General features: G+C 44.6%; 1 protein-coding gene and 2 non-coding genes across 3 annotated transcripts; all 3 read left to right on the top strand.

Annotated features, from left to right (window-relative positions):
* The first annotated feature begins 323 nt into the window (after window positions 1–323).
* On the top strand, window positions 324–6829 carry RPS3 (ribosomal protein S3). Its single transcript, XM_063093078.1, has 7 exons — window positions 324–385; window positions 1488–1618; window positions 1902–1995; window positions 2676–2770; window positions 5449–5636; window positions 6045–6241; window positions 6752–6829. Exons 1-6 carry the CDS (start codon window positions 356–358, stop codon window positions 6236–6238), a joined length of 732 nt encoding a protein of 243 aa, XP_062949148.1. The 5' UTR covers window positions 324–355; the 3' UTR covers window positions 6239–6241; window positions 6752–6829.
* On the top strand, window positions 1223–1370 carry LOC134377431 (small nucleolar RNA SNORD15). The gene has a single exon (XR_010023475.1). It is a non-coding gene; the product is annotated as a small nucleolar RNA SNORD15 (small nucleolar RNA).
* On the top strand, window positions 5791–5936 carry LOC134377430 (small nucleolar RNA SNORD15). Its single transcript, XR_010023474.1, has one exon. It is a non-coding gene; the product is annotated as a small nucleolar RNA SNORD15 (small nucleolar RNA).
* Window positions 6830–11919: the final 5090 nt, after the last annotated feature.

Raw genomic sequence — 11919 nt, 5'->3', positions numbered from 1 at the left:
GTGTAGACCTGAAAGTGCAGGGACCAGGGTTCCACGCTGGTTAAACTCTGTTGCTGGATGAGCTCATACCTGTGTTTCCATCTGTGTGCATCGCGTTGCTCATAGTTATTAAACTATGGGAATTGGACTCTCAACTCCCCTGCGGTTCAGCTTGATTTGCCCCTTTCCTGTTCTGCCTACAGGGATCTCTATCACGCTTCTCTTTCCCTTACCGCCGTCTTTACGTATAAACTACATTTCCCGTGAGTGCCCACAGGCGTCGACGTCGCGCCGCTCTTCGCCGTCGCCCCGCGCCCTTTATGCCACTTCCGCCCACGAGCTACTTCCTTTCCTATCGGCGGCGCACGGCGGCAAGATGGCGGTGCAGATTTCCAAGAAGAGGAAGGTGAGCTGGTGGGGTCCGGGCCGGGGAAATGCGGTACCTTGCGGATCATGGGCTTCTTGAGGTGTCACCGCAAGATCCGCTGCTTCGTGCTCTGCCCCGGGAAGCAGCCTAGGCCGCTTGGCGTTCCCGCTGGTCCCGGATGCCGGTGGATTCAGGACGGATCCCGAGCCGGGCGAGCGCAGTGTGGCCGCAGACAGGTTGCTGCCGGTTCCTGGCGGAGTGCGGAGATGAGCACGGGGCGCCCCTCCAGTCCCGGAGAAGGCGCTTGTGAGCATTTCTTGATCAACAAAATGAGTAAACGTATTTTGAGGTGGGAGTCATTTCTCTCAGATCTTATTTCATGGCTTTGGGAAGGGGATGTAGCATTGTATTCTTGCTTTACTACTGGTGTCTGGGTGCGGCCTTCTGATCTCAGAAACCTCAATTGAAAGTACTGACGATTGTGTACTCGGTCTGGGGGCCTGGGGAGAAAACGTCCTCGTCCTTAGCTTTTGTCTTTCCATGGGAAAGAACTGTGCAAAAATCACTAGCTTTAGAAATAGATGCTTTGTCGTCTTGCGTACATAAACATTGATGTTAAAATTAAGTCTGCGACGCTCTTGTGAGTTAGGATTTGCCAGCTCTGTTATAGGGAAGACCACAGATAAGTAAGGCAACATAACATGGTTGGGATTCTTCTGACGTCCAAGTTGTGTCTACAAGTGAGACTGCTTATATTTTCAGCCCTCTTTCACACATTACATAGTGTCCCTGCTGTGCTGAATGAAATGTAAATGTGCCATTTTAGAGTAGCTTTTTGTTTTGCATGAGTAAATATAAATGACCATCTTTTAAGCCCTTCAATGAAGAGATGATGACGAGTCTGACTGGGGGGTGTTGTCTTTGTTCAGGTGGCCTACTCTGTGCTGCGTTCTGTGGCACAGTTTAAAGGGCCCTGGTCGAAGTAACTTCCTAAAGAAGACCTAGAGGCATTTGTCTGAGAAGGGTTGTTGCATTCGTTGGAGGTGTTGAGTTTTGATGAGGAATGCATTAGCAGATAGAGGAGTTCAGAGGAAAGTGAGCCTATACCCAACTCCTAATTGAAATTTACTTTTTTGGTTAGTTTGTTGCTGATGGCATCTTCAAAGCTGAGCTGAATGAGTTTCTCACGCGGGAGCTTGCTGAAGATGGTTACTCTGGAGTTGAGGTCCGAGTTACACCAACCAGGACAGAAATCATTATCTTAGCTACCAGGTAAAGATGCACTTGACTGGCCATCATCTCCTGTAATTGTTGTATATGCTAAGGTGGTGTATTCTGTATATAAACTTAAGAAGACAATCAGTGAATGTGGCCTTAATAAATGTAATTGTTTTTTAAAAGCTGCATTTTGAAAATTTAACTTTAGACCTTGTCATCTAAAATTTATAATTGCTTTGTGGCTGATGAATAAGATTTTGCTACCACACATATACGCATAATTTAAAGTTACACCTAGGAGTTTGTGAGTTATAAATTGTTAATTTTTGCCCCCCAGGACACAGAATGTTCTTGGTGAGAAGGGCCGGCGGATCAGGGAATTGACTGCTGTAGTTCAGAAGAGGTTTGGCTTCCCTGAGGGCAGTGTAGAGGTAAGTGGCCCTGGCTTATGCCAGAGATTATTGTGGACCTGGAAGTGGCTCTTTAGGGTGGTACTTCCAAAAACCCTTAACATCACCTTGGAGACTTTATTTATTATGATCAGTGAGTGTTATTAGAGTAATGGGGATGGCCCGTGGCTCACTTGGGAGAGTGTGGTGCTGAAAACACCAAGGCCATGGGTTCAGATCCCTATATAGGGATGGCCAGTTAGCTCACTTGGGAGAGCATGGTGCTGACAACATCAAGTCAAGGGTTAGGATCCCCTTATAGGTCATTTTTAAAAAAAGGAAAAAAAAAAAAGTATTAATGGATTGGTATCTGTTGGAGTTTTCTTGATAAGTGGTAGGCTAAATTTTACAGGCCTATTTTGCTATTTTCTGGGTGGTTAAAGGATTTTACATTCAACTTGGGTGTAGAAACGATGCATATGATGGATTAGATACTTCACTGGTCTCCTGATGTGGCTGGAGCTAGTAGTGGGAGGGCAGTGAGGAATGGTTCAGCCTATGTGACTGAGTACTATATGTGGGTAGAAGTGCTTTTGTCCTTGAAGGGTACTACAGTGACATATCATGGTATAGAAAAAGATGCTCGTATGAAGAATGTGCTGACTTTTAGTTGAAAACTGGTGAAGATAACAGGAGGTATCTTGCTTTTTTTTTTTTTAAAGCTTTATGCCGAGAAGGTGGCCACAAGAGGTCTGTGTGCCATTGCCCAAGCAGAGTCGCTTCGTTACAAACTCCTAGGAGGGCTTGCTGTGCGGAGGTAAGTGTCCTGAGATACGATGATCCTGCCTTGTGCAGATCAGAATATGGTGTGTTGGCCGTTTAGCTAAGTTAGAAAACTCTTAAGTTAGAACTCTTGTTAAGTGGCAGTAGCTGCTGTCTCCAAGGGTTATAACAATAAGATACTGCCAGTTCATACCCTCACTGAACTGGCAAGCTAAGAAGCCTAGTAAAGAATCAAAAACCATACAGTTATCAGTGCTGTGATGAAGTGTTCTGGGTGCTTTGGCAGTAAAACAAATATTGTAGTTCTGTGCAGGGAACGTACCGACTTACATTGGTCTCCTTGGTGAGGCTTTAGAAAGAGCCCTATGAGAGGTGGACAGTGAGGAATAATTCAGCTTGTTACTGGGTGTGTGTTAATGTATTGATAGGTAGTGGAAGTGCTTTAGCACTTGTGGGGCACCACAAAATACAGAAAAAAGCTAGAAGTCCTGCAGATCCATTATGTGTTCACTGTCATGGGGACTACAAAGAGATAAGACATCATGACGGGAAAGAGCTTAAAATCTAGACACTTACCTCTGTAAACTGTACATAGATAGTAATGTGAGGAGTGTCTGGGACATTGAGGAGATGAGTTTGCCTCTTAAGCTGGGTAAGATTTCAATAGAAGTTCTTTGTGCAATTTGACTATTTGTGAAGTAATTAGAATGACTTACCTAGGTGTTCGGAATTTAGTCAGTACTTAATGCAGATATGGGGGTGGGGTTATTCAGCAGAGGAATGACCTGAAAGCTGTGTTGTAGGAAGGTTGGCCCTTGTGGATAGGTAGTGCAAGCAAGGACATGTAGAAAAGACCACTCATCTGGTGTAAGTACCAGTTCCACTTCTTAAAAAAAATGGATCTCAAAAGTTTTGTCGCTGGGATAGCATCACCTGGAAACTTGATAGAAATAAAAATTCTCAGTTTTTAACCATAGACCCAATGAATGGGAAACTGGAGGTTTGGCCCAGCAATCTGTCTAACAAGCTCTCCACATGATTTTTGCACACACTAAAGTTTGACTTGAAAGTTTTGAGACCTACGCAAGTTATTAAACTTGTCTGACCTTTGGATCTCCTGTTTTTAAGTGGGGATCATACTACCTCTCCTTGGTTGTGAGGAATAAATGAGACGATGTGAACGGGCCTGGAGGTGGCTAGCTATCCAGTTAGTATCTTTTTATTTTTTTTTGGCAGCCAGCTGGTACAGAGATTGAACACTGGACCTTAGTGTTATCAGCACCACGCTTTTTTTTTTTTTTTTTTTTGTCGTTTTTTCGTGACCGGCACTCAGCCAGTGAGTGCACTGGTCAGTCCTATATAGGATCCGAACCCGCGGCGGGAGCGTCGCCGCGCTCCCAGCGCAGCACTCTACCAAGTGCGCCACGGGCTCGGCCCAGCACCACGCTTTAACCAACTGAGCTAACCATCCAACCCTCTATTATCTATTTTGTAGAATAAAATGTTTTTTCCAGCACTCTAATATTAAGGTAGCCAGGAGCCTCAATTAGTAGTTAGGTTTCCTAGTGAAGATGAATTCTGGAGGTTGAAGAACATTTATAATTTAATAAAGGGACCACTAAGTGACTGGGTACTTGTGGAGTTGGAAAGTGTGGTTCTCAACTTTGGTTGTGCATCAGAATCACCTAGGGAGCATTTTTAAAATACTATGCCTGGGCTTTGCCACCCTGTCACCTGTCCCCCAGGGTGATGGAGATGCAAAGGATTACTCAAAGCCCATTTCTTCTGAGCAGTGAGAAGCACCGAAGAGGTTAATTTTCCAGGAACCCTCAAGAGAGAAGCATTCTGGAAGAATAACACCGAACTAGGGTCTTCTCTCAGTATTTATCCTCCAGGCCAGAAAGTTACAGAAAAGGAACATAGGTGGTTACAAAACAACAGTAAGATAATTGTCATGGCAACAGTCATTAGGTTTAGCTGCACCAAGGACATCTGCCCTTAAAGCCAGCAATTTTGCTGTGTTACAATTCTTTATCTACAACAGAGATTTTAGCCCGGGGAAAGTTTCCTGCCTTTTGCAAGCTTAACGTTTCTATGTGTAATTCTAAAAAGTTAGGCTATACCTGAAACTACAGGGCCTTGGAAGCTAAGCCCTGTGAAATACATTTGGTTTATATATATATATTTTTTTTGTCTTTTTCGTGACCGGCACTCAGTCAGTGAGTGCACAGGCCATTCCCGTATAGGATCCGAACCCGCGGCGGGAGCGTCGCTGCACTCCCAGCACCGTACTCTCCCAAGTGCTCCACGGGCTCGGCCCTACATTTGGTTTATAAATGTTGGTACCCTCCACACCACCCCACATTGATGATTTAATTGGCCTAGAGTAGGCATCGGGTTTCTTTTGATTTTTTATTTTAGCCTTCTGAGGTGATTCTAATATGCAGCTAAAGTTGGAAGAAAGCACTTGGTTAGGAGGAGCTTAACATTAATCCCCTGAGGAAGATTAGCCTAAAATTAGGTATGATAGGAGTGAAAAAAAATTGCTATTTCTTGGGCCAGACTCTGGCAGATTTATTCTCCATTAAAGGAAGATTGGAAACAGTCAGTGCAGACTAAACCTTATTTTATTTTGTTTTTTAAACTTGATGGGGTGGGTAGATAAATTCTGTCTTCGGTAATAACACAAGTGGATCTTTTGTTCTTCCAAAGGGCCTGCTATGGTGTGCTGCGGTTCATCATGGAGAGTGGGGCCAAGGGTTGTGAGGTCGTGGTGTCCGGGAAACTTCGAGGACAGAGGGCTAAATCCATGAAGTTTGTGGATGGCCTGATGATCCACAGTGGAGACCCTGTTAACTACTATGTTGATACTGCCGTGCGCCATGTGCTGCTCAGACAGGGTGAGCAGCTGAAAATACTTGGGGGAATTCATCTTTGAGGTAGTTGGGCATGTTTGTACTTCTTGGGTTTATTGACTAGTTGCACTGAAGAATTGAATTGCTGACATCAGTCGGATTCAAGAGTTGGTTTCTCTGTCTTAGCCATCTCTGTACCCTTCAGTGATGACACGATGACGAGTCAGAAAGGTCACATCCTGCTCTTGGTCCTTGCTAGTGCCATGGTCTGTGGTGCTGTGCATGGATTCCTTTTGCAGAAGTGTCCTGTTCGTTGATTGATTTAGAGGCATTTGTCTGAGAAGGGACCAGCCCCAGGGGTGCTTGAGTAAGCTACTACTCTCTTCCTTCTGTCCTGTTGTGTGGTAGGGGCCGGTGAAACTTCAGCCAGGTCCTAACTGTGGTGTCCTCTAGGTGTGCTGGGCATCAAAGTGAAGATCATGCTCCCTTGGGACCCAAGCGGTAAAATTGGCCCTAAGAAGCCCCTGCCCGACCATGTGAGCATCGTGGAGCCCAAAGATGAGATACTGCCCACCACCCCCATCTCAGAACAGAAGGGTGGGAAGCCAGAGCCACCAGCCATGCCCCAGCCGGTCCCTACAGCATAATAGGTATGTCTGCAGGGGCCTCTTGGCAGAATATTCCTTTTTCTCTGTATTAATACTTATATCCCACACTGGTAAGCACTTGGTGAATAAACATTGGATTGTATTTGCTTTATATGGGAGAATACAAGTTGGAACCTGGGGCCTGTTTAACCCATGATTCTGTTGTGAAGGGTGTTTGCCTTTCTTTAGAAAGAAGTTCCTACTTTTACCACTATGTATGAAATAGGAGTATATCTTTATTGTTGTCCTTATTTGCTCAGGATTTTCAAGGGACTCCTGCTAGTAATTAGCTGTTCTGTCCTTGAGCAGCCCCCTTAAAGCAGTAACACCAACCTCCTATGCCCAGCGCATCTGGGTTTTTGCTTTGTAGGTGTTGTGTTCCTAGGTACTCTGTGTGTATTGTACTAATCTTCATGCAGCCCTAAGTGGGAGTGGATGTTCATTTAGTAAGTGAAAGAACCTGATACTCAGGTGAAGCAGTTTCTCTTACTTTTGTGCTTTATTTGGTTCCAGGGTCTTCTTGGCAGCTGTATCTGGAGTCTGGATGTTTCTATGTAAAGACCTTTAATAAAATCTTGTACAAAAACACAAGGCGTGACTAGACTGTATGTCCAGTACTCAGACTGGGGGTCATGTTTGCCTGTGGGGAATTATTTCTTGGTTTTAACTAGCCTTGTAGTATTTGCAAGGGCCAGAATGGGAGGACCCAAGCAGAGCTAACCAGACAGATATCCTGTAGGGTAGTAAATCTGGTAACAGTGAAGGCTGATGCCTAGCAGGACAGTACCTTGATTAATTGTCCTATAGTTCAGGATTACAGGTTTAGAAGGGGATATTTAAGGTGATTTTTTTCATATTGCACTAGAAATACCATGGCCATTATGTTTTGTGTTATTTGCATACATGCTCATTTAATCCTCAACATCTCTAAATGTAAAGTTGTGCCACTGAGCTTAAAGCTTAAGTAAATTTGCCTGAGCAGTTTTAAAAAGCTTTCATTAGAATCCACATTCCTAAATCCTGTTCTCTTGGCTGTTATGCTCTGGAAAACTGTAAAGAACATTTGAATTGTCTATAGTTTTATCTTTCCTGATGTTTTGAAGTGTTTTCTACTAAGTCTATGGTTTATAAGAAACTGAGTGCTCTTAGTTTACTCAGCAAAACTAGTGAGGGACAGTTTGGCTCGAAAATCCTGTAAGACTGCTGATAACCTGGATTCTGGTTGATAACAGAGAGGGGAATTCCCTTCGTAATGACAGATGTCAAGGGCCTGGGAGGCCAAGGCAAGTGGCCACATCCTGGTGGTGATGTGGCCTGGCTGGTGAAATACCCTGGCTGTTTGATTGAGCCACAGAAGGGCAGACACTGCACGTTGTGTTCGTACTGATTGGCACATGGTCAGGGCTTAATGCTTAAGTGAATTAATGAACTATGTTGGGAGCACATTGACAAAGGTATCTCTGCCCCCCTGCTTTAACTATTGGAATTGTGATAAACAGCATAAAATTTTTTTTTGTTGTTGTTAAAAGATGACCGGTAAGGGGATCTTAACCCTTGATTGGTGGTGTCCGCACCACACTCTCCCAAGTGAGCTAACCGGCCATCCCTATATAGGGATCCAAACCCATGGCCTTGGTGTTATCAGCACCACGGTCTCCCAAGTGAGCCACGGGCCGGCCCTAACAACATACAATTTCTACCTTTGAGTCACTTCTATAATAGTAAATACCTTCACATTGGTGTGCAACAGATCTCCAGAACTTCACATAATATTTTGTTTCTCATAGGTAAAACTTATTATTTTGCAACTTTACTGAAAAAGTTGGTGGTTTAACTGAGCTAAGCTGCTTTATTCCTGTATGTATTCCTGAACTTGTATAGTTCAGGTGCGATAGGATTACTTGTAATGAAACCAGTTCAACTACTGTGAGCATCCAAAGTCCTGGATGCTAGAAACAGGTTTAGACAGTTCTGGTCATCATCTGAGATCTTAGAGTTTGGTGCTGGCATAGCCAGTCTGCAAATATTTGTATGTTAGATTAGGTGATCTTTTAAATTTCTTCCATAATGAGTTTTCTGCAAACCTTGGTCCTCAAATTGGAAGTTTAGTTTTGTGGGACAAATTAGTGCTGTTAATTCCCCACCAGGTGGTGCTGTAACAGAGGAAATGTGCAGCAGAGTAGCAGCTTGCAGGGGGGCGGTGGCCTAAAAGACCAAGACTCCCATTCTTAGAGCTGAGAAAGTAAGGACAGACATAGCAAGGTCTGTCTGCAAGCCAAGAAGGGAGACCTCACCAGAAACCATTCCTGCTTGTACCGTGACCTTGGAGAGCTTCAGCACTGTGAGAAAAATGTTTAAGCTACCCAGTCTGGTTATTTTTTTATGGCACCCCACACAGGCTAGTACACTCTTCCTGTTCATCCACCATCCCTTGAGCAACCTCTAGAATAGCCTACCATGTTGCATTGTTTACCCTGTCAGTCTGATGAACAAGGCCACACACGTCTCTGGACCTCAACCCCTACCATGGACTTAAACCATGGGAGGCCCCCAAAAAGTTCTGCTGACTAAATAAATGAACAGGTATGAGGAGAAGCTAGCTGTACCTCAAAATATTCTGGCCACTACTTGGCCGTTAATGTTTATTAGAAGTTCTTGTCTTAATCCCAGATCTGTCTCCTGTGATCACAGTTGAGTTCTCCACTGGAGACTGAGCGAAGGCCTAGCATAATGTGTTCAGCGTAAACAGCCAGTTTTATTTGAGTCTAGTTCTCCAGAGTCAGAGCTGCAATGAAAGGAATTGCCAAGCTAAGGCACCTTGCCATGGGGCAAGTCCAGCGGAGTGGTTGAATACAGATGTGGGAGTTCTATTGCTTGGGTTAGGATTGTAGTTCCACCCTAACCTATGTAGGCCTTGGTTTTCATCATCTGTTAAATGTGATGATAGTACTTACAGGTGCGTTGTGAGAATTGAGTGAGGTAACACAGGGACTGACACATGACGTGTTCAAATGTTCTCTCTGTCCCTATTACTGTGGGGCTAGCTTGGCTCTTATGGGCCCTATAACCTTGCCTGGCTGGACCTCTCTCCCCTCCTCACCTCCCTCTACTTCCAGAGTTGGGCCTTGACGAATGAGGAGAGATTTGCTTACTTGAATGTTCTCCAAACCAGTGCTATCACCACCTGTGTTCCTTCCTAATTCTAAATAGGGCTTGAGGGGGCAAGAAGAGGGATTGAATGTGCACCTGGGGGTACATACTACCTTCAGGAACTCCTACCACCATCCCCCAACACTCTCCCACTGATCTCAAAGTAATTGGATGTTCCTCTGAAAGAATGTGGGAGGCTCAGGCTTAGAGGAGCAAGAAGGCTGAGGGCCAGGGGTCACAGGAAAGCTTCAGAACTGTTATTTTTTCTCTTTCTGTCAGGGATTCAGATATGAGGGGTCTTCAGAAAGTGCATGGAGGGTGTTTGCTGGTTAGTTCAGTTGGTTACAGCATGGTGCTGATAATACCAAGGTCCAGGGTTTGATCCCCGTACTGGCCAGTCGCCCACCCCCAAAAAAACAAGTACATGGAAAGATTAGTATTCTTTGATTTTTTTTTTCCTTGAACTTTTTTTTTCTTTTGGTGGCTTTCCGGTAAGGGGATCTGAACCCTTGACCTTGGTGTTATTAGGCTGCACTCTATTTCCTTGAACTTTTTTGAAGTACTGTCATATAAAAAGGATCTAATAGCCAGTAAAATAAAGATGATTTAGTAGCATGTGCATTGCACATCAGTTCCAAAAATATGACACTGCATATTTTTAACTTCGGAAAATTCTATTATATGTGCCCCAAATAATATATTTTAAAACAGATTAGTCCATTCATGTACATGGGGAAAATTCAGAATATAGAAAAACAAGAAAAGTCAGCTTCTTTCCGACTTCTGAGCTGCACCCTTAGTTCCCCTCTGCAGAGGCATTCCCTGTTGTGTTTCTTGTGTGTTCTTATGGAGGTACCATCTGCATACACAAATGTGTGTGTGTATTTTTATCTCTTTCCAAGTGCTATTATTTTTTTACCTGTAAGTTTTTTGTAAAACAGGTGCTATTGCTTTAATTCATGTGCTGCAATACTACCAACTTAAGTGCACAGTTTGTTCATAAGCCATTTTAAAAAGTGCAGGCTTGTTAGTTCAGTTGGTTAGAGTGTGGTGTTACAACAGTAAGGTCAAAGGTTCAGATCCCCATATGGGCCAGCTGCCCCTCCTTTCTCCACCACTCACAAAAAAAGTGCAGGCCTACCCTCTCAGGGTAGCCTTGCCACAACAGGATTTTAGGAAAGACTCCCACATTGGAAGCTAGAAGCCTCTGAGCTGAATGTTGTCCATGGCAAATTAGGTATTGAATCTGCAAGCAAAAAAAGAAACTTGCTAAAATAAGCAGCATAGGACTTTATTGGAAGAATCTCACATAACTCAGAACCCATGAGAAGTGTGGAAAACTCAGCTCTGAAATGGAATCTAGGGAAGCTTGCATCAGGGAAGACAGCCAAGGTCATGGCTGAAAAGCAGTCTGATTTAGGATGTCATCACCACCACCAGACTCTCCCAGTGAATGATTTTTCAGCTGTCCCTTTTTCTTTGTGTCACTCTGTTTCAAAGTTCCAGGTGTGAGTATTTGATAGGCCAAGCCTGGTGTCTGACCCACCTGCTGGGGGTGGGGAGAAAGATAGCCGGCCCCTTTCTCTTCCATAGTGGAGGTAGGGCCCAGCCCAGACTCACAGTGCCCCTCTCCCCACGATAGGTAAGGTGTTGATGCTTGGCAGCCAAAGCCACGTTGTGAGATTGTCCTGGGAACCAATTCGTGGAAATATGGCTGTTGGCAACATGAAGACAAGTGCTGAAGCCTTTTGTTTGTTGTTTTTTGGCAGCTGGCCAGTAAGGGGATCCAAACCCTTGACCTGTTGAAGCCTTTAATGGACTTTTCACCAAAAGGTTACTTGTCAGCCTCTAAAGAGTTAGATTCCGGTCATTAGGATTTCTGGCCTCTGTTGACAGAGGTCAGCTTGCCCATCAGGCAAGGAGAGAACACCCTGGAAGTGTGAGATCTCAGGGATAGATGTACAGGGCAGGTGAGGGCTGGGGAACAAAACAGCACTCTCAGTGTGGAGAACCAGGAGAAGCTCAGAAGTGGGGGCTGAGAAGATAGCAGGTAAAGGTTTTTTTTTTTTTGATCTGCCCCACATGGAATCTGGACTTACAGACCACTCTGTGTTGCAAAGGCTGCTGGAGCCCACAGTGGAGTGGAGCCTGCTCCCACCAGCTAAGACCTCACACCCACAAGGGGAGGTCCAAGACATTTCAGCCATAGACCCCAGCTCACCACCTCTAGTCAGCCAATCCCAGCACTCCTTGCTGGGAAATAGGCAAACGCTATGAGGGTGTCAGAGCTGGGGGATGGGTGTGGGGGGTGGAACACCTCTCTAAAGAGCCCTTTACTAAGGAGACTCTTGAGAGGTCATTGGGAGAAGCTGAGCTTTGCCATCAGAGACCTGGGTTCAAATCCTGACACCAGCACTGATTCAATGAGAGGATGACCTTGGATCCTCAGTTATTTCACAGGGCTGTTGTGAGAATTAAAGGAGATATAAATATCAATACTTGTGTTTTCTCTAGTATTTATCATCTAGCAT

The sequence above is a fragment of the Cynocephalus volans genome, chromosome 4, assembly GCF_027409185.1.
Source record: "Cynocephalus volans isolate mCynVol1 chromosome 4, mCynVol1.pri, whole genome shotgun sequence".
Classification (NCBI taxonomy): Eukaryota; Metazoa; Chordata; class Mammalia; order Dermoptera; family Cynocephalidae; genus Cynocephalus; species Cynocephalus volans.
The sequence above is the reverse complement of the archived record's forward strand: the minus strand, read 5'-3'. Positions and strand labels throughout refer to the sequence as shown.

Excerpts from the sequence above, each read along its gene's own strand:
- RPS3 (XM_063093078.1), top strand. The coding sequence starts at position 356 with ATGGCGGTGCAGATTTCCAAGAAGAGGAAG. Across the intron at positions 1,619-1,901 it reads ATCATTATCTTAGCTACCAG|GACACAGAATGTTCTTGGTG; the intron begins GTAAAGATGCAC and ends TTTGCCCCCCAG. Across the intron at positions 2,771-5,448 it reads GGAGGGCTTGCTGTGCGGAG|GGCCTGCTATGGTGTGCTGC; the intron begins GTAAGTGTCCTG and ends GTTCTTCCAAAG.